The sequence below is a fragment of the Podarcis filfolensis genome (assembly GCF_964270895.1).
Source record: "Podarcis filfolensis genome assembly, chromosome: 6".
Classification (NCBI taxonomy): domain Eukaryota; kingdom Metazoa; phylum Chordata; class Lepidosauria; order Squamata; family Lacertidae; genus Podarcis; species Podarcis filfolensis.
Window position 1 is genome coordinate 67,277,908 of NC_139609.1, and position 20,067 is coordinate 67,297,974.

The window sequence follows — 20,067 nt, forward strand, 5'->3', positions numbered from 1 at the left end:
TCTCACGGCTCACATTGGACTCTCTGCCAGCGGTATAACTTAATCCAAGAACTAGGTAATTTGATGGAAGACAGATATAGGAAGTTCAAATTCAGGGTGTCCCTAGCATTATGCTTCCAAGATTACAAGCAAAAGGAATTCACTACTCTGTTGTAACCCCATGCAATTATAAATTAACTGAAGCATTCAAATCTGGCAGGGGCAGGCATTGGGTTAAACATACATCTCATCTGATAGAGTATAGCTCTTTATATATTCTTAGGACTTTCCTGTAACCTTCCCCTCTCTTCATCCAGCTCAAGAATGGAAGGTAATTCAACATGTGCTCAGGATGCTCCAGGTGTTGCTGTTGTTGGTCGTGGGTGGGTGGGTGTCAGGGGCGGGGGGTAAACAGAATGAAGAATCTGAAGATCAAGGTAAGCTCCAAATTCTTCATTTTACAAAATGGGAACTAAGTGCACATGTTTCTATATGATACAATAGTGAGACAATAGGAGGAGGTGCAAGGAAGGGGCAGAAAGCAGGTTTCATTATTCAATTGTCTTTTTTCCTAGTCCAACTAGTTCTTACACACTGTTCAGCTTTTACAAGCTACGTCTTCCTTGGAATCGAGGGGAGAGGAATAAAGACAGCAGGTCAATTATCAGCCAAGACTGCAGTGTGATCTCCTTTCTGGAGGGAGCTTTGGGGAAATGGAAGCCCAAGTGTTTCCACTAGAAACACAAACCAGCTGCTGAGCAACCTGCTTCTTCCATCCCCCACTGGACAAGCAAAACCAAGCCTCTAATTCCTATATCACATTTTGTTGTGATTTTTAAAAAACATATTCATTTGCAAACCAAAAAACCTGGTCTTTGCTACAGCCAAGTGCGGGATGGGGGATACACTACACAGAAGTTTCACTCTATGGATTTACAGACTTGTAATTCCCAAATGGCAGCCCTCCCTGTCATTCCCTTCCATGAATTTGCCAATGCTACCCATTCTAATGCCCAGTTATATTTGCTACACTAGCCTTGCATGGTACTCTCCCCAGTTCTGCCAATGCCCAGTAACTCTGATACAGATCTTTACATTCTATGCTGGCTCTGCATTCCCTTTCCACCCTCGCTCCAGCATTATCTGGTAAATCATAGTTTTCCCTGCACGAAGATAGCACACTGTCATTTTTCAAAATGGCACAAATATTATTTTGCCATGAATACTGTCACACCATCTTCAAATGTGATGGGGTGCACACCCGAGCATAAACTGTTTTCCTACAGAGATATTATCTCCATTTAGGAAAAACAGGAAGCTGCCTTCTTACAGAAAGGGCAGTCATCCATCTAGCTCAGTATTGTCAATATTCAGTGGCAGCAATTCTCTGGGGCTTTCAGGTGGAGTTTTTCCCCCAGCTCTATTTGGAGATGCAAAGGGTTGAACCCGAGACCTTTCACATATGAAGCATGTGCTCTTTCGCTAAGGTACTGCCTTTTTTTCGCTATCATGTGTAACAGTGCCCTAATTACACATATTTCATTTACCACCCTCAATCAGCAGCAGGCCCTACAGTGCTGTTGGGACTCCAGTTGAGTCCTGCCCACATTCTAGACCCATGTTCTACCTGTCATAAAATCCTTCAGCCCCAACCCCATAGCTCCTTATTCCAGCACTGAGTTCCCTATCTCCCATCTCCCATTCCACAACATCTAATTACTAGTCTCCTCCTCCATAACCACTCCCCTGCCTGTGCTCCTGCAACCTCAAATTACAGCTCTGGTCTGCCATCCCACATAGATAGTGCTGTTTGCACCTGAATCTATGCCCTGTGCTTAGTTCAGCCAGTAGCATCAGTTGCAGTCAATGCAAAGGGTGTGGTAGTTTTGCAAGATATAGGCAGCATTTGAAGGCAGTTCAAACCATCCTAAGTTTCTAAAAGCGCCAACCTAGTGCCCATCATTCCCGACTTTCTGTTCCTAAACGCAGAAGCTTCTGTTTGAATTATCTTTCTGCTGTTCAGTTACAGAAGCATTTACAAGGCAGGAGAGGAACAGGGAATTTTGTATTCCATAGTGATTGATCATTACGAGCTGAGCCGTTGCATGGAAACCAAATTGTTGGTGCTTAGGAGGTGCTGCTATGTATTCCCTTACGCTTAAGCCTATGACATCTGCAAAGCAGCCATTCCTGGGCGGGTGTCTCGAATAGAGAGATTCCAGGTGGAGTAGAGCAAGAGCAGTACTGAAGCGCTAGCAACTGCTGCTCCTATGCAGATCTCCCTAGTAACCAGACAGGGTCTACTCCTCTCTGTCTGTTCTGGAGGCACCGACACATCCTTCCTTCCTCACTGCCATGTACCCCACTGTCATGTTGCAGGTTTTCATTTCAGCTGCAGCTGGCACGGGAGCTATGTTAGCGACCACTCCCCTCTTTCACCAACAGCAACCAGAAGGCAATGACGGCTCATTCTGTGCCCTGTGTGCACACCCCCTTATGGGAAATGCAGACACAGCCTGCAATCCAGCTGTCTTGCAGCATCTCACAGTCCTTGCTGCCTCAGCTCCATGGATGACAGCCCATGTTGCAGTCACAATTTCTGCTTCTCTCTCTCACGCACACATACCTCCTTCACAGGTTTGCCATAAGGATGCTCGCATGGCATAGCTGCATATGCAGCAATAGACCTTTTCGACTGTTCCTCCCTAATATAGTAAAGGGGGTGCCATCCATTTTAACACCAATTACGGCATCCTCATGCAGTCCCCATTTCCACTCATTGCTGCTGAACCCCCAGATCTGGGTTCATTCTATTCTTACAGCTCTCCCTTGTTAACTAAATCTACTCTGGTTCATCAGCTAAAATGCAATAATAATAATAATAATAATAATAATAATAATAATAAATGTTTCTCTCTCCCTTGCTTTCCCTTAACCTGGATATCTTGAGCAAAAGGAAAAAAAACCAGAATCAAATTTATCTTCCCTCCTGCCCACCTCTGCTACCTGTTTCACCTTTGCACAGAAAACTGGGGGATTTTAACTAACATTTATTAGTATGCTGGCTCAATTAGGTTTGAGATGCCTCTTTAGGAGGGAGCCTGGAGGGTTTTCCTGGATGGAGGGCAGGGATGATGTGAAAGACAGCCTATTTGCTATACTCAAGGGATAAACCAAAAATAAATGAATGAATTAAGAAGGCGATAGGAAAGCCTCCCGGAGTGCTTACAGTTATAAAATAAGCAGGCTGAAGTGGTCTACTTTGGAGCCGAACTTGCTTACTCCTCACACTTAAAAATCCCCTTGCACCCTACAAGGCAAGGCAGTCAAACGCTACACCGCATCCCTCTGCAAAGAGAGCAGGAAAGCCTGCGGAGGGTCACCCTCCAATCCATGCAGGCACCCCAAAACCAAGAGCGCCGGCTGACACCTGTCCTCTGGGGAGGGGACGCTCACTCCTCCTCCCACTCAAGTCTCCCAAATAACCTTCACCGAGCAAGGCAGCTTTCCATCCATCCATCCATCCATCCATCCATGGGAAGGGAGGGAGGGAGGGTCGGCAGAGACGGACTCACCGAGCATCTGGCTGAAGAGCAGCTGCTCCAGATCGCCCAGCACCGTGACCACCAGTTCGGGATCCACCTTCAGGAAAGCCTTCTCCTCCGCCGGCGCCCCTTTCCCGGCCGGCTGGGTGGCCGCTTGCTGCTGCTGCTGCTTCTGTTGCTGCGCCGCCTTGCCTTTGCTGGAGAGGATCTCGTCGTCCGACTTGAGGTCGTCGCTGCCGCTGCCGGCCTCGGGCGCCTTGCTGAGGGGCTTGACCTCGGCGTAGGGCCCTCGCGGGATGCGGCTGGGCTTGCCCAGGTTGGAGGGCAGCGGCGCCAGCGGCGGCGGAGGCTTGTTGCCGGCGGCCGAGGGCGCCAGCTTGGCCTGGAAGAGCGAGTGCTCGGAGCGCGAGAGGTTCTTGGACATGAGCGGCGGCGCCTCCTTGCCGCCTTTGAGGCTCCGGCCGCCGAAGCCCTTGGCCGCCTTGGCCATGTCGTCGCTCCACTTGGGCTCGTACAGCTGCATCTTCTTCTCGCTGTCCGTCAGGAAGGACAGGTTGGTGAGCGACTTCTGCTTGCGCAGGTTCGAGGCCAGCGGCCCTCGGCCCTCCACGCTGCCGGCCTTGAAGACCTTCAGCTCAGCCGGCGCCTTGGGCGCCGCCACGCCGCCGGGGCCCTTTGCGCTGCCGCGCTTCTGCATCATGGCCTTGTTGCTGCCGTCGCCCGACGACGCCGCCGCCTGCTTCTTGTAGCCCCTCAGCGCCTCCTCGGGCCCTTCGTCGCCGCTCAGCTCCGCGTCGCGCTGCAGCCTCCTGACGTCGTTGCTGTTGCCGCCGCCGCCGCTGCCAAGCATCTTCTTCCCGCCCGCCGCGAGGAAACCATTTAAAAGCCCAGCCTCTGAAGCAACGGAGGGAGAAGAAAGAATGAAAGAAGGAGGAGAGGAGGAAAACGGGAAGGTCGGAGGAGGGGAGGGAGGGAGGGGAGAAAGAGAGAGAGAGAGAGAGAAGGGGTGGGGGGAGAAGGGAGGAGGAGGAGGTGGGATAAAACAGGAAAAAAAGAGAGACACACGCTATCAAAGCAGCCGGTGCCACCTTCCCCGCCCCGGCGCGCGCGCGCTCACAGAAGCGCAGAGCGCCCGGCCCCTCCTATCTCCTCCAGCGCCGCTGGGGAAACTGAGGGGGGAAGCGAAGCGAGAGGCAAGGCGAACAAAAAACGGGCCCTCCCTGCCCGCCTGCGAGATGCTGCCGGCTCGGCAGAGAAAGGGAGTGGAGTGGGGGCGCGAGACGCGCGCGAGGCTATTTCTGGCTCGGGAGGAGGCGTGTGTAATTGTGCGTGAGGGTGTGTGTGCGCGTGTGGACATCGGGGAATAAGTACGCGCGCGCGCGCACTCGCGGAGCCTTGCCTGCCTCCGCGCTTGAGAGGCGCCGAGGGAGAGCAGGGCGCTTTCGACAGCGGAAGGCAGGCATAGGCGGGGAAGGGGGAGACGTCGTGGCAAGGCGCTCCAGCAGCCAGTCCCCACAGGGGGGAGAGTCATCTGACAGACCCCCTGGGCACAGGAGCCAACTCCTTGGGGCTGAGATCCCTTTGCCCCGCCCCATAAAATATTGGGGGGACCGCCCCCCAAAAGTCGATAGGCATTGCCATTCAAATTGTGTGCGTGCACCGCATCATGTGATTATGTGGGGTGGGGCTTATCGTCCCAATATTTTATTCAAGTTGGCACCCCTGACCCTGGGGACATTTTTGGCCCACCAGAGATCCATGCATGGAAATCTCCTGTCCTGTCCTCCTCCCCAAGAGCCCCAGAACCAGAGCTAGGCCAAGCTCTGCCGTTAGGCGGAGTGAAGCAGTTGCCTCAGACTGAGGATGCTGAGAAAGTAGGAGTTGGGCCAGCTCCCCTCCTGCTCCCCTTGAGACTCCTAATCTAGCCCACCTTAGTCCTCAGGTCCTGCGATGGAAGCTGCCTTTGTTGCCAGAATTGAGGAACAAAATTAGTTGCCAGTTCATTTGTATAGGGAATTGGGGCAACAGCTTGTCCATCAAAACGTATTTGGCATAAAAGGGTACTTAAAAGGTTCCCATTTTCAAGACTGCAGCCCCTTCTGTTCTGGAACCCGTTCTCCTGAAAACTCACCACCTGGGGGTGACTAGTGCTGAAGACAAAGCAATCTACACATGCTTAAGTGCACTGCTTGGTCATGCAAGAACAAACCTTGGCATTGAAAGTAGGAAAGTCCTGTTGAATCTTGACTTAGGTTTTCTCTGGGGTGCCCATCAGGCTTTATTGCATGCAAATCAGTTCTTTCCTTCCCTTGCAATTACACAGGAATCACTTCCTATTACAAAGTGCACCATATACTGGACAAGACCCAAGACATGGTGTGAATGTGTTGGATATACCACAGCCAATTAGTTTCCCAGCATGCATACACATAGCAATATACACACATATTCATCACTTGACACACCACAAAAGAGAATCTTGCCATTTCTTATTCTGAAGGAGCTTCCATGTATGAATTCAGCAGAGCATGAAACAGCCTTCCTTGTCCCATGTCACCATGGAAAAGGTTCAACAGCTACTCAGAAAGGGTCAGTGGCAAGCCCAGAAAAAGAATTCAGGAATCTGAGCTCCCACTGCTTAGCACTGACAGAAGAACAGCCCTTGCCTGTGCAGAAAGATTATCAGCTTTCACATATAGAACAGATAGTGGTATCAGACTGCTGTCTCTGTGCAGTGATCCAAACCAAACCCATTTCCACAAGAGGCTGATATTAATAATTCCTGCTACCACATCTATGTGTGGCACTAGTCAAGGCAGCACATAATAAGCCTGCCACTTTCAGTTCCATGCTCCAATATTAAACACAAACTATAACACACACAAGAAAAAAGAGGGTGCAACACTGCAAACACATGAAAACATGGAAGTGTGCTAGCTACACTGAACTTGCAGTTTGCAGGGATCTCTTGTGCCGAAACTAGCTTATTTATTATACAGTTTGTATCCCACTCTTCCACTGCCTAAGGGGGGGGGGGACTTGTGGTACTTCAGAGGCTGTTTAACTACAACTTCCATAATCCCTGAATGCTGGTCAGGACTTAATGAGACTGGCCTGAAGGATGCTCCAGGCACCTAACCTTAATTTTAAAACAGTTCATAAAACAGGTCCGAAAAAGTGCAAACCAAGCAGCACATATTTAAAATACAATAAAGAAGGAGCAGGAACCTGCCAAAACAAAACAAAAACTTTAGCTAGCAACAAAAGACCAACTAAGTAGGGGCTAGAATCTCGCATAGCAGAGAGTTACCGGTATATGCCCTGGTGCAACAACAGAAAAGGCTCTCTCTTACATTCTCATCAGCCATACTAGAGGCTGGGAAGAAAGCATTATTTAGGCACCCTGCTTCCAAACTGTCTAGGCTGTTAAAGATAATGGACACTTTGAGCTATGCTCAGAAATGAACTTGTAGTCAGTGAACGTGCTCCAAATATCCAGCAATAATCAAGAGGGTTTTTTTAGGTCTCGTGGACATTCCCCAGCCTCCTCCAACTTACAGTGAGAACTAGTGTAGCCTAGTGCCAAAGAGAATTAACCATGAGCCATGAAATCCCCAGTTCAAATATTGCCTATGTCATTGGTTCTAGGCAAGGTATTTTCTTTCCAATGGGATAATAATGCTGTTGACCTCCCTTTTGTTGTTAAGGATTACTGAGATAATGTGTGTGAAGTACTTTGACTGCTATAGCACTATTAGTAGTGCTATAGTATTACTAGCAACTGATGCTAGGTGCTTCAGCATTATTTAGTATTATGAGCCCTCTGACCACAGAGCTCTTTGCTTTCTTCACTGCTTGTACTAACATTCTACTCCAAATATACTTAACACAACAAAGAACATGGTAGCACCCATAAATGTATTATGGCATAAATGCTTGTGGACTAACATCTACTTTGTCAGATTTAACTTGTCAGTTGAACCTGACAATTGCAGTGGAATGTCTTTACAAATCAAAATTCAAAGGATTTCAGCTTCATTGTAAATTATAGTACTACTGAGCTGAGAACACAAAGATCCCTGAGTAGCAGGATTAAGACCATACATTTGTGGGCCAGTCTCTAAGAATAGTTCTGTGTGTCCAACCATAACTAGCCCAGCCTGGTGGAAAAAGAAGTTCTAGTGCAGAGAGCAATCTATTCTGAGAAAATCACCAGTATGTTTTAATGAATATTTTCAATTTTTATTTTAAGCCACTTAGAGGTGTTGGGTGTTGTTGTTGTTTTTTTAATTAAATGATATAGAAATCTGTTAAATAAATACTTTCAGGGATCCTAAAGTGAAGAAATAGTGTGTATCTTGTGGCCTAAATCCAGGCTAGACTCAGCCAGTCTACTCATGGTAGGTGCCACAGACATCCATAAAGCAAACTGCTCTGAGAGGAAGTAGCCACTCAGTCCTGAGTCACTACAGCATTGCTGGTCAGCCGAAACCAGTCCTCAAATTCCCAACCAATTAAGATAAAATAGGGCAGGCCCTGTTATCTCAGCAGGGAATAGACAGTGACTTGGAGATGTTAATGTCTCATCCATGTTATTCAGAATATGTGGGCTGGTGCTGGGGTTTGACTTGAGCTATAGCTATTCAGAAAGAGAACTTTGCCTTCAGGACATGTGCAATATGAGGAGGAGAGATGGCTTATCATAGGGTGAGCAGGAACCTAAAGAATCTGAAGATACTGTTCTGTAGAGCTGCAGCATGAAACTCCTTTCCCACACGTAAGATCAGATGACCATGTATATAACTTAGTTGTGAATCACATGATTAACATTTCTCTTTGTTTCTCTGTCCCATGCTTTACAAGTGCTTCTACATTCCTGATACGTTAAAGCAAAACCCCACAAAGAAACCCCACAAAACCCTACAAAGAAACCCCACAAAACCCCTATTTTTTGCCAACTCTGATTGAAGAAAATGCTCCAGCAGGTATAATTTTTCATTGTGAATCATAGTACTATAATGACTACATAAAATAAACAACATTTTGTTGTAGGAAAAAGGTAGTGTATTCTGAAAGTAAGAATAATAAAACGAGCATCTGTAATTATGTACAGGCCTGGATGGACACCCAACAAATATAAAATGTCTCAGAAATAAGGAGCTGATGCCAGCATCAGTCCTGTAGGTCCTTTTGTGCCCATGCCAACCCAGGTACTAAACCTTCCCTATTTGTTGATATTCCTATCATCTGCCATGTTCTGTGTGGTCATTTGTGGCTCCCTAAACTGTTGTCCCCAGCACAGTGTCCACACCACTAAATAATGGAAACATTTAATCAGCTGACATCAATGTGTCTAAGGTGGTCCGTGGGGGTGGAGAGGTAAAGATCTAGCCAAAAAATTTCCCCACGCTTGCCTTATAAACCATTGTCACAAGTTCCCACCACCTACTTATTCTACTGACTAATGCAAGATAGAAACAGAGTCCCACCTACAAAAGTTCCAGAAGTAGTGCAGGATATCTGTGAACAGCAACTCCTGCATGTTTCCTCACCCAACACTAAAAGCAGCAATCGGGTGGGAGTGGATCAGGGCCACAGTAATAGCAGAGGAGCTAACCTTTGTCCTCCGCTCAATTTTCTTGATTTAAATTGTATCCCTCAGAAGCTTGCATAGGCGGGGAGGGGGGAGGAACTGGTGCACTAAGAAATAGTTAAGCACTCTGCCAATGGGGGTAGCTGAAATAAGCTTAAGACAACAAACAAACAAACAAAGCAGATCTCTCAGATCACAACTAGTTGGTTTGAAAGTAGACCAATCTTTGTCCTTTTGCTGCCAAAAATACAGCTGTTTTTCTCAAATTAGTTTCTCTGTGCTTAGGACCACAGACTAATGGCCCAGTCCTATGCACTGATACTGAGGGAGATACGATCATGAATAAGGAAGATTCTATCCCTGCACGCTGGTACAAATCCCAGTTCCAACACTGAGGCGTCCATTTCTCCCAGAAACTAGAGCAGGATTGGGAGGCCTGGCTGAATTAAAGCCAAATGCCTGTGGCTTTTGTCTAAGGGTACAGACAGAAGCTCATCTCCATAGTAATGATTCCACATCATCCCTGCAGCTCCCTTCTTAGACAGCTGGACTCAGCTGCTGCTTCTGTGTGCCTCTGTTGCCTTTGTCTACAGCTATCATGCTAAGGCTGCAAGCTTATGCCCGCTTTCCTGAAAGTGAGTCCTATGGAGATTTACTTTATTCACTGAGCAATCTTTAATGTGGTGGTGGTCAATTCTGTAGAGGAGAAACCACCACTCCCTAATCCCTGCAGCTCAAGCCAGCCAGGACTGAAATTGGGGAAAGATTTTCCAGTGACCCCCACAATCTTTCAGATTTACCCCTCCAGCTGACATTAATGGCATGCTTTTTGCCGTTTCCGGGGCCATGCTTGGGAAGTGAGGGGGCCCTGGGTTCAGCACATCCAAGCTTTCCCCTGGCACATCCCTAGACTTCTTTGTCTCTAGTCTTGCTTGTCTCAGAGCACCACAACTGGTAAAGCAATGGTTGTATGAATTTTCACCACTGCACCATGATGGCCTTGACCTGCAGATCATATACAGTGTCCAACATCCCCTCACTTGTCCTCCTAGGGAAATGCTCGTGCCCAGAGTGCCCCCATGAGCACCCTCTGATTAGCTGCAAACTTTGGGTGCGATTCACCTAACCAGTTTCATTACTGGAAGGACAAAAATTGAAAAATGGGGCTTTCCACCCTCTCGTCCCCCCACTGTGTTCCCCAAATTGTCCTGGTAGGATTTAGGAGAACCCTCAGAACAGGGTGCAGAGGCATTATTCCACCTGGCAAACTGAAATGCCTGTACGATTGCAAGAGTGCAACTTTGAAATCTACTCATTGCACCTGTTGTCCACTGAGCAGAGGTACTGGATCACTCAGTGGTTTGTTGTGGTACCTTCTGCATGCATTTGAAAAGCTGAGAAATCATCACCTCCCTCAGATGAAATGATTGCTTGCCTGGGTGGAGAATGTGGGGTGAAACGGCTGTTTCAGCAGCTTGGCACTTCATTTTGAGAGCCCTTCAGAGGCAAGAAATGCAGAGAGCAGATCAGGTGGTTTCCCACTCAGCAAGTGAAGTGTGAAATACCACATCTATGCTGCAGATTAGAAGTTACTCAGTTTCCTTTTGGAAACAAAACTAGCCACTCCGGTGCAGAATAAAGTCCCAAGGCCAAATACTACCTGCGTTCAGAAGAATAAAGCTTGAGATGCTAACAGGACTGTTCATTTCTAAATTCCCAAAAGCAGAGTGGCCACACTTGCACATCATCCCCAAAAGGACAATGCAGATTCGCATATAATTTGCATGTGCTAATTTATATGTGTAGGTGCAAATTTAGAAATAACTACTGTAATTTAAATAAAAATGCAGTGCAATCAAACAGTTCAACTAGCACAAAGACTGTGCAATGGAACTTCCTCACCCTTTCCCTGCACGCCCCCTGTGCACCCTGTAATTTTGCTCTGAAGGGTTGGGGAAACACCCAGAGCAGATGCGGGGGGGGGGGGGGGGGTTGGCAGGAATGCAGGGAGAGGCAGGTAAAACCTCTTGCCCTAGTGGAACTGCTTCATTGGATACTGCTCAATATATCTCACCATGGTTGGGAAAACTGAGCAGGTAACCTGTATGTTATCCTGTCAGTGGGCAATTTCAGAGCTCTTTCTCTCCTTTCTTATGGTTAAATAGCTATTAACTGAAGTTAATAACAAGACAACCATTCCAATAGAGGAGTCCTTCAAGCAGAGGACTGTCCTTTGAATTATAGGACACATTTCCACTCTACGTAAAACTGATCTCAACCTCTTAGAGCAGCAGATTCCATTGAAGGCTCAACAACCAGTCTGTGGATCTTTTCTCTTTTCAGAAGCCCGTAGCAGAGAGCTTTGGCTCCAGTTAACCCTACTCCCGAGTTCTACAATAGCATTAAATGCCAGCAAACGCCAGGAGTATTAAATGCCAGCAAATCCATATTATGCACTCATATAATACATGACGCAAAGCAAACATTTCATAAATTAATTTCTATGCTTAATAATTACTACCATATATCTCTTTTTGCAAAAGCTGCAGTTTTCTTGGCAGGCATTGAGATCTGAGAAAGCAGAGAGAGAGGAGAGCCATAATTCATCAGTTAGCAGGAAGAGAGTGATGTTCAGGGCAGAACTACACATTCGAAGAACTTCCAGTCTGTTAGTCTGTTACAGCAAAGACTCTTGCAGAAGATAAACGCATTTATAGCGGCATATAAGCTTTCATTGACCCTTCTCCTCCCCACCACACACACAACACTACACATTATAGAAACTCAAATGGCAGCACCGTGTTAGGTTTCTCCTGTTGCTTTCAGAACATGTCATATTCCTTACATTGTTTTGGGATGTCATTACACTATTTCCTTGCCTCCACCAGCAGCATCCTGTGAAATGAATCAGGAGGCAGTGAAACACATAGCTCAATGACCCCTGAGTATTAGGAGTGTAGAGGGGAATGTGATGCTAGTTTGCTGGTTTTGATAGCAGACCTGTGTCTGAGTCCCTTGCTTCAATGACCTTCTGAAACAAGATGTAACTTTGCCATCTCTGCATGCAGACCGCATTTTACATTTGTGCCCAGGAGCAGGTAGAAGGCACAATGCTCAGGTTAGGGGATAAAATAAAAATATGTAGCTCATTGCCATTTCTGAAAGAAGACCTACACTGGTATTCCCTGATCGGAAAGTAAAAACAAAAGATTTTGCAATGTTCCTAGTTACGTAAGTAGCTCCTGCGATGTTCTTTCTCATACAGGAGAAATTAAAACATAACATCTCAGGCATCCTGGCTGATGAGAGAATGCTGCTTATGTGTAGCAGTGCCTGAGTAGTAGCGGAGGAGGAAGGGGACATGCCTTGATCAACTAGCAGACAGGTAGCAGGGGCAAAGGTAACTCAGTAACCAGAATAACCATTTCTACTTTTGGTTTTAAACAAGCCGTTGCCAACTGGGCAACTGGAATTTTGCACTTCTGGTGTCTACACAATGTGAATCAATGACTCTGTCTTGATAAAAAGCATCCACTTTCTTAAAAACTATTGGTTTATTTGGCTTAAGCTTACCATATGCTACTAGAGGAACTGGGAACTGAACTCAGAGAGTCCTACTTTACTTTCATGAAACCTTATCCAAGGTTCTTTGATCAGCAGTGATGGGCAATGTCCTGAGAGCCTGCTCACTGCTGCAGTGTACCCCTCTTCAGTGTACAGGGACAGGTTGCCTTCTAGTCACCCTGAGTTCACTGCGAGTGATGAGCTCGGCCAGGACCCTGCATGAACAGGCTCTTCATCCTAACATAGAACATGCTGCACAACCTCCACAATGCACAGGGGTCCCTTAGCAGGCAAGATTATATGGGGAAAGTTTCCTGTTCCTAGAACTTTTAAAACTTTTTTTAAAGGACCTAAGGACCTCCAGATGATGTTGGACTTCAGTTCCCAGCCTGCATGGCCCATGGTCAGGGATTATTTGAGTTGTGGAACAGAGGAAGCTGCATTATACTGATCCAGCCCATTGGTCCACCTAGTTCAATGTGGACTGCATTGACTGGCAGCAGCTCTTCAGGGTTTCATGCATGGTGTCTCTCCCAACCCTCCCTGGAGATGTCATGAATTGAGCCTGAGACCTTCTGCATGCAGTGCAGATGCTCTACCACTGAGCTATGGCCCTTCCTTAAAATCCAACAAGATCTGGCCACAAGCTCCCTATCTCTGGTCTAAGTAGCAGACCTTGAAGTTGGTCATTTTGATCCAGCAATTTCTGCTTTCAAAATAATATGCTCTTCAGTTGTAAAAATGACCACCTCCAATGAGAGGATCAAAGATAATGCATCTGATTTCTAGAAAGGGTTTTTCTTAGCCTTGGAGCCCTTTCATAGACTGTGGAGTGACTGGGTTTCAGGCACAAGAAACTCAGCTCCCTGTTTCAGCGAACACTAGGCTGCGATCCTAGCATATTTGTTGGGAGTTGTTTCAGAGTAAGATCCATTGAACACAGTGGGATGCTTCCAAGAAAACATGTTGTTCGAGGCTTTAGCGACGGTGCTAGGTAAGATAAATGAATCTTTGGAAAAACTCAGCAGGAAAGTAGATGAGACAAATGTAAAAGTCGATGCGTCAAATGCGAAGGTGGATGCTGCAAATGCCAAAATTGATATAAATACAGAAAGCATAAATAGTCTGGGACAAAAGGTGAATATCAACATAGAAGCAATACAGAAACTGATACAGGAGTCTGCCTCAACCCGTCAAATTGCAGAGGAAGCTAGGGGAAAAGTGGAAGCTGTGGAAGTTAAAGTACCACAACTGGAAACAAAGAGAGTCCCAGATATACAGAGGCAAGTTGAGGACCACAGGCTGATTCTTTCTATGATTGAGCTCAAGGAAAAACAGACAAACTTGAGGATTAGAGCTGTACCTGAATTGGAGAAAGATAGTCTGATAGAATTTCTTACGCAGGAATTTGCAGAGTTTTGGAAGCTGGACTTGGAACAAGAAGGAGTGAAAATCGTGAGTGCTTTTAGGCTTGGAAGAGGAGGGAAGAAGAATAGAGTAAGAGACTGTTTGATTACGCTCCGATCCAAAGAAAAGAGATATAAAATTTTGGGTTGGCACTTCCAGAAGCCTTTGGGAATATTGCAGTCAAGAGTGGAAATATTCAAAGATATCCCGAAATACCTTTTGGACCTTAGGTCCAATTACGGAGATTTGGTTGCTCTGCTGAGAAGGAACAGTATCATCTTTAGGTGGGAATTTCCTCAAGGCCTATCCTTCAGCTTTAAAGGAAGGAAAATAAAAATAAGATCAGTTGAAGACAAAGACAAATTTCTGAACACCCACGAAGAGGATTTACAGAAGGGACTTGGAAAAGAACCAGGAGTATTGGACAGAAGATCACCAGACAGAGGATTAGAGCAAAGAGTACTGGACAGAAGATCACCTATACTGGACATAGCAAAGCTACCTTTTGGATTGGATTTCCCAGCGAAAGGGATACCAACACCACCGACAGAACAAGAGCAAGAACTGGGCGCAGTTGGAGGAGACTTAAAGTAACTACATCATGGCACTGCAAATATTAAGCTGGAATGTTAATGGGATGAATTCCCCTGAGAAAAGACGAAGTCTTTCATGTATTAAAAAAGGAACAATTGGACTTGATTTGCTTACAAGAAACACATGTGATAAGACTACACAGGAAAATATTGGTAAATAAAAGATTGGGACAGGAATTTATTTCATCAGACAAAGTAAAAAAAAGAGGAGTAGTACTTTATGCAAAGGAGAGCCTATCACCGAAATTTCTTTTTAAAGATGATCAAGGAAGATTTGTAGCAATTGACATCCAATCGCAAGGAGAGAAGTTTTTGATATTAGGTATTTATGCACCAAATGAGGGAAAATCGGAATTCTTTAAGAAGCTACATGAGACTCTGATGGACTATATGGATTACAATATGATTTTGATGGGGGATATGAATGGAGTGGTGTCTACAAATATGGATAAAGCACAGAGACAGGTAGTTACTAAGGATGGTAGATTGCCAAAGACTTTCTTTGATATGACTGACAATATGGACTTAGTTGATATTTGGAGAATTAAAAACCCTTTGGGAAGAGAGGGAATCTTCTTCTCTGAGGCCAAAATGACATGGACAAGAATTGACCAAATTTGGATAACTAGAGGGCTGGCTCCAAAGACTAGGAAGGCGGAAATATGCCCCAAAATGTGCTCCGACCGTAATGCTGTAAAGATGGAATTGAAATTAACACCAACTGGTTCCTTCAGATGGAGGATGAATGACACATTGTTTAGGAACAAAGAAGTGACCAAGAAGGCCCAAAAAACTTTGAGAGACTATTTTGAGATAAATATGAATACCACTGTAGAAAAAAGAGTAATTTGGGACGCGAGTAAAGCGGTCATGAGAGGATTCTTGATACAACAGAATGCGATCCAAAAGAGAGTCCAAAATGAGAAAAAAGACAAGATCTTGGAGAAAATAAAGGAAGGAGAGAAGAAACTGAGAGCGAAGCCAAAATCGCAGGAAATTTTGAAAGAGATAAAGTTACATCAAGTACAATATTTGAAAATGATAAACCAGGAAATAGAATGGAAAATTAAACAGATGAGACAAAAGACATTTGAATCGGCAAACAAATGTGGAAAACTACTGGCTTGGCAAATGAAAAAAAGACAGAAACTTAACACTATTACAAATTTGGAAGTAGAAGGGAAAAACATACAGAATCCAGTGGAGATTAGAAAGTGTTTTCAGAGGTATTTTAAACAACTATATACACAGGAAACTCAGAAACAAATGGATATAGACAGTTTTTTGAAAATAAATGGACTACAAAAAATCTCTCAAGAAAATAAGTTAATGCTGAATTATAAAATAACAGAGCAAGAGATAGAAGGGGCCATCCAGAATATGCAATTGGGTAAATCACCAGGACCGGACGGTTTGACTTAAAGATATTACAGAACCCTGAAAGAATGGATAATACAGCCTTTAATGGAAGTGTGTAATGGAATATTGGAAGGGAAAAAGGCACCAGAGTCGTGGAAGGAAGCTTATATTACACTTATACCGAAAACAGAGTCTGAGAAGACACAGCTTAAGAATTACCGCCCCATATCTTTGCTTAATGTGGACTATAAAATCTTTGCAGACATTTTGGCTAAGAGACTAAAAAAGGTATTAGTAGAAGAAATTCATAAAGACCAAGCTGGCTTTCTCCCGGGTAGACACTTGTCTGATAACACGAGGAACATAATTAACATTTTAGAAAAGTTACAAGTGAATATTAATACCAAAGCAGTTTTGATATTTGTGGACGCGGAGAAAGCTTTTGACAACATTTCTTGGAGTTTTATGAAGAAAAATTTACAGGGGATGGGGGTTGGTCAAGGTTTTGAAAATGGTATAGGTGCAATTTATTCAGAACAAAAGCCTAAATTAATTGTGAATAATGTGGTGACGGAAGAATTTAAGATAGAGAAAGGAACACGACAAGGTTGCCCAATCTCTCCATTGCTTTTTATATCGGTCCTGGAGGTTCTTCTAAACATGATTAGAAGGGACCAAATAGTTAAAGGTATACAAGGTATACATTATTTTGAAAAATAATGATAATAATAATAATTTTGATTTTCAAAAAAATTTATTTTTAATTTTAAAAAAGAAAAAGCCAGCAAGGAGTTGGGGAAAAGTTGTGATTTATGGTCTTAAGAATTCCAGGCAGACACCAGGGGTTGATGGTCAGGGGGAAATTAAACCGGGGACAGGGGGGGGAGAACTAAAACTCCAAAGGCTTGCCAACTTGGTTATTTTTTGCTGAATTGGTCTATTATTCATTATATTTTTTTTATTCTCTACCTTTTCTGTTTCTATTATCTGGGGTGCTTCTTTTATTAAAAAATGGAAATTGTGGAATGACATGGGGTGGGTCTTGGGGAAAGAACACTGGGTTTTTTTTTTCTTTCTTTTTTTTACTGTAAAACAAATTAAGTTTCAATTTGAATGGGGAACTTGTTTGGCCAACAATATGAAAGGGGAATATGGTAGGGGTGGGGGAAGGGGGGAGTCCCGTAAAGTGATATTTTTTGTATTTTTGAAAAATTTTAATAAATATTATTTAAAAAAAATAAAAAAAAAAAAAATAAAGGTATACAAGTTGGAGCTAAACAGTACAAACTGAAAGCATTTGCTGACGATTTGGTATTGACACTACAGGAGCCAGAATCTAGTACCAAAAGAGTACTGGAATTGATTCAAGAATTCGGACAAGTAGCGGGATTTAAGTTGAATAAGATGAAAACTAAAGTCTTAGAGAAAAATCTAACAGTGATGGAGAGAGAAAGGTTTCAGAAGGAGACAGGGTTAACACTGGTTAAGAAAGTGAAATACCTAGGGGTTAACATGACTGCCAAGAATGTGAATCTGTTTAAGGATAATTATGAAAAATGTTGGCTGGAAGTTGTCAGGGAACTGCCATCGGGAGAACTGGAGAGGAAGAGACTCACAGAGGCTGGCAGAGACTTGTCAGCTGATGAGGGAACCAGCAGGGGGAGAGAGGCAGTTCCAAGGGATAGTGAGTCGGAAGGAGGACTCAGAGACAATTCCAGCGAGAACAGCGAGGAGGTTTCAGGACCTCCTATAGGGACACCCACTCCTCGCCGGAAATTGTCACGTAGAGAGTCCAGAAGACGTGTTTCCGTTAAGGAGCTTTTATGCTGGAAGAAATTCCGTAAACGCCCACTGTCGGATTCTGCCAGCGACTGACGGAGCCATGTTTATGGGGCTCCGTTACAGACAGTGGTTTGTGGACTTAGCCAAACACTGAGGGATTAGTAACTTTACGCACAAGCAGCTCAACATCCCATCACAGCAATCCGACAGTCCCTGAAAGCAGCTTGTGCAGAGAAAGCATCATGAGCAACCCAGCCGGAACCGGAGCTGCAGGAGGAGCTGGAGCCAGTCCGAGCCTGGAAGAAAGGTACCGGGTGTTGGAGGTCCAGCTAGCGCTGCAAACGGCGAGGCTCGATGAGAGGAGGGCTCAGGATGTAGAAAGGGCAAAGGCCCCCCCACAAGGAAGAAAGATGCCAGGATTGGTGCAGAAGTTTGGGGGGGATCCCAGGAACTATCAAGCCTTTAGGACAGAGATGCAGTATGCTCTTAATCTGCAGTTTGATGACTTTCCCGACGAGGAATCGCGAGTGGGGTTTGTGGTTAGCCATCTCGAAGGGGGGGCTAGAGACTGGGTTAGACCCCTGATGGCAAGGCATGATGAAGTCTTGAAAGACGCACGGAAGTTTTTTCGCGCCATGGACCTGATGTTTTCCAGCGAGATTGAACAGGGAGTGGTGCGCAGACAGTTGATGGCTTGTAAACAGGGGAGCCGATCTGTCCGTGAGTACTGGACTGAGTTTACTATGCTGATACACAAATTGGGGTGGGATCTGTCAGCGGAACCCATTCAAATGCTTTTTGAAGAGGGACTTTCTTCGGCTGTGAAAGATGAACTTTCCCAGGCGCCCAGGGCGGAGTCTATGGACCAGCTGACCAAATCAGCGCTGACCATTGGAGCACGCCAGGAGGCTAGAGCCTTGGAGAAGCGGGAAGGGAAAGGGGAGCGTTGGAGGGATTTCCGCATTCCAGAGATTCCGGAGCCAACTTTCCCGCCCGCAGAGCCGATGGAAGTTGGAACAGCGCGCGCGCGGGCAGTTTCAAATCCCAGTGAAGGGCGGAAGAAGGAGGGGAAGAGCCCCAAGAAATGTTATCTCTGCCAGCAGCCAGGTCATTTTGCCAGGGTCTGTCCACAAAGAAAGGAATGGCAAGGGATGGCAGGAGCTGTTGGGGGGAAGGAGGAGGAAGGGCAGGACCAAGTAAAAGCCAGCGCCTGACTGCCACCATCAGGGCACAGCAGTCAGGCGAAGGAGCAGTAAAAGTGCCCACGCCTGAACCTCCGAGACCAGCCCTAGTGATAGAGGTGTTGCTAGAGCTGCCAAACGGACATCCCTTAAAGATAAGGGCGCTATTGGACTCAGGCAGCTCCTGTAATTTTATGAGCAAGGAGTTTGCAGCAGAACACCAGATACAGACTATCCCTTTAAGCAACCCCTTGCAGGTGACCACGATCGATGGGAGAGAGCTGTTGGGAGGAGAAGTCAGCTTACAGACCGTCCCAATGGTAATGAGGGTAGCCAGGCACACCGAAAGAATAGCGTTCAATGTGGCCACCTTGGGAGGGGCTCCCATTATTTTGGGGATGAGCTGGCTAGCGTTGCATGATCCGCTAGTGGGTTGGCATCAGAGAGTGGTCTCCTTTGGGTCAGCACATTGCCTAGAACATTGCAAAGAGGGCAAGGCTCCAGAAGGGGCAAGAGCCTTTCTAGCAGGAACAGAAGTACCGTATTTTTCGCTCTATAACACGCACCTGACCATAACACGCACGTAGTTTTTAGAGGAAGAAAACAAGAAAAAAATATTCTAAACAAAACAGTGGATGTATGATTTTTGTGGTTCATGCTGTGGCCACAGACGTGATCTGACGGTGAGTTTGGGGTAGCCCAATGCAAAAATCCTGAGGATCCATGTGGATCCATGCTTTGTAACCACGTTTTTGCGCCATTGCAGCCCCATGAAACAGTGGGTGCGTGTGTGTTTTTTGGTGCAGGCTGTAGCCATGGATATGCTATGTGATCTGATGGTGAACTTGGGGTGACCCAGTGCAAAAATCCTGAGGATCCATCTGGATCCGTGCTTTGTAACCACACTTTAAGTGGGGAGGGAAGGAAAAGCATTCAAGGGACAAGGAGCACGTGTGGGATGTGTGGAGAAGGATGCTGCTAATAATGCAGAAGAGGGGTTTAAGGGAAGAAGGAACACGCGTGGGGTGTGTGGAGAAGGATGCTGCTAATGATGCAGAAGAGGG

General features: G+C 45.6%; 1 protein-coding gene across 16 annotated transcripts in view; it reads right to left on the reverse strand.

Annotated features, from left to right (window-relative positions):
• Positions 1–20,067, reverse strand: part of NAV1 (neuron navigator 1) — a 268,134-nt gene that overhangs the window by 161,456 nt on the left and 86,611 nt on the right. For 6 of the 16 annotated variants that reach the window (XM_083617283.1, XM_083617282.1, XM_083617281.1 and 3 more), the window contains exon 4: positions 3,555–4,418. The exons of 9 other annotated variants lie outside the window; for them this stretch is intronic. In XM_083617283.1, the coding sequence (XP_083473409.1) occupies positions 3,555–4,418 (864 nt within the window). Of the gene's footprint in view, positions 1–3,554; positions 5,025–20,067 lie in introns of those variants that run through there. One more of the 16 variants, XM_083617274.1, reaches the window with a different exon arrangement.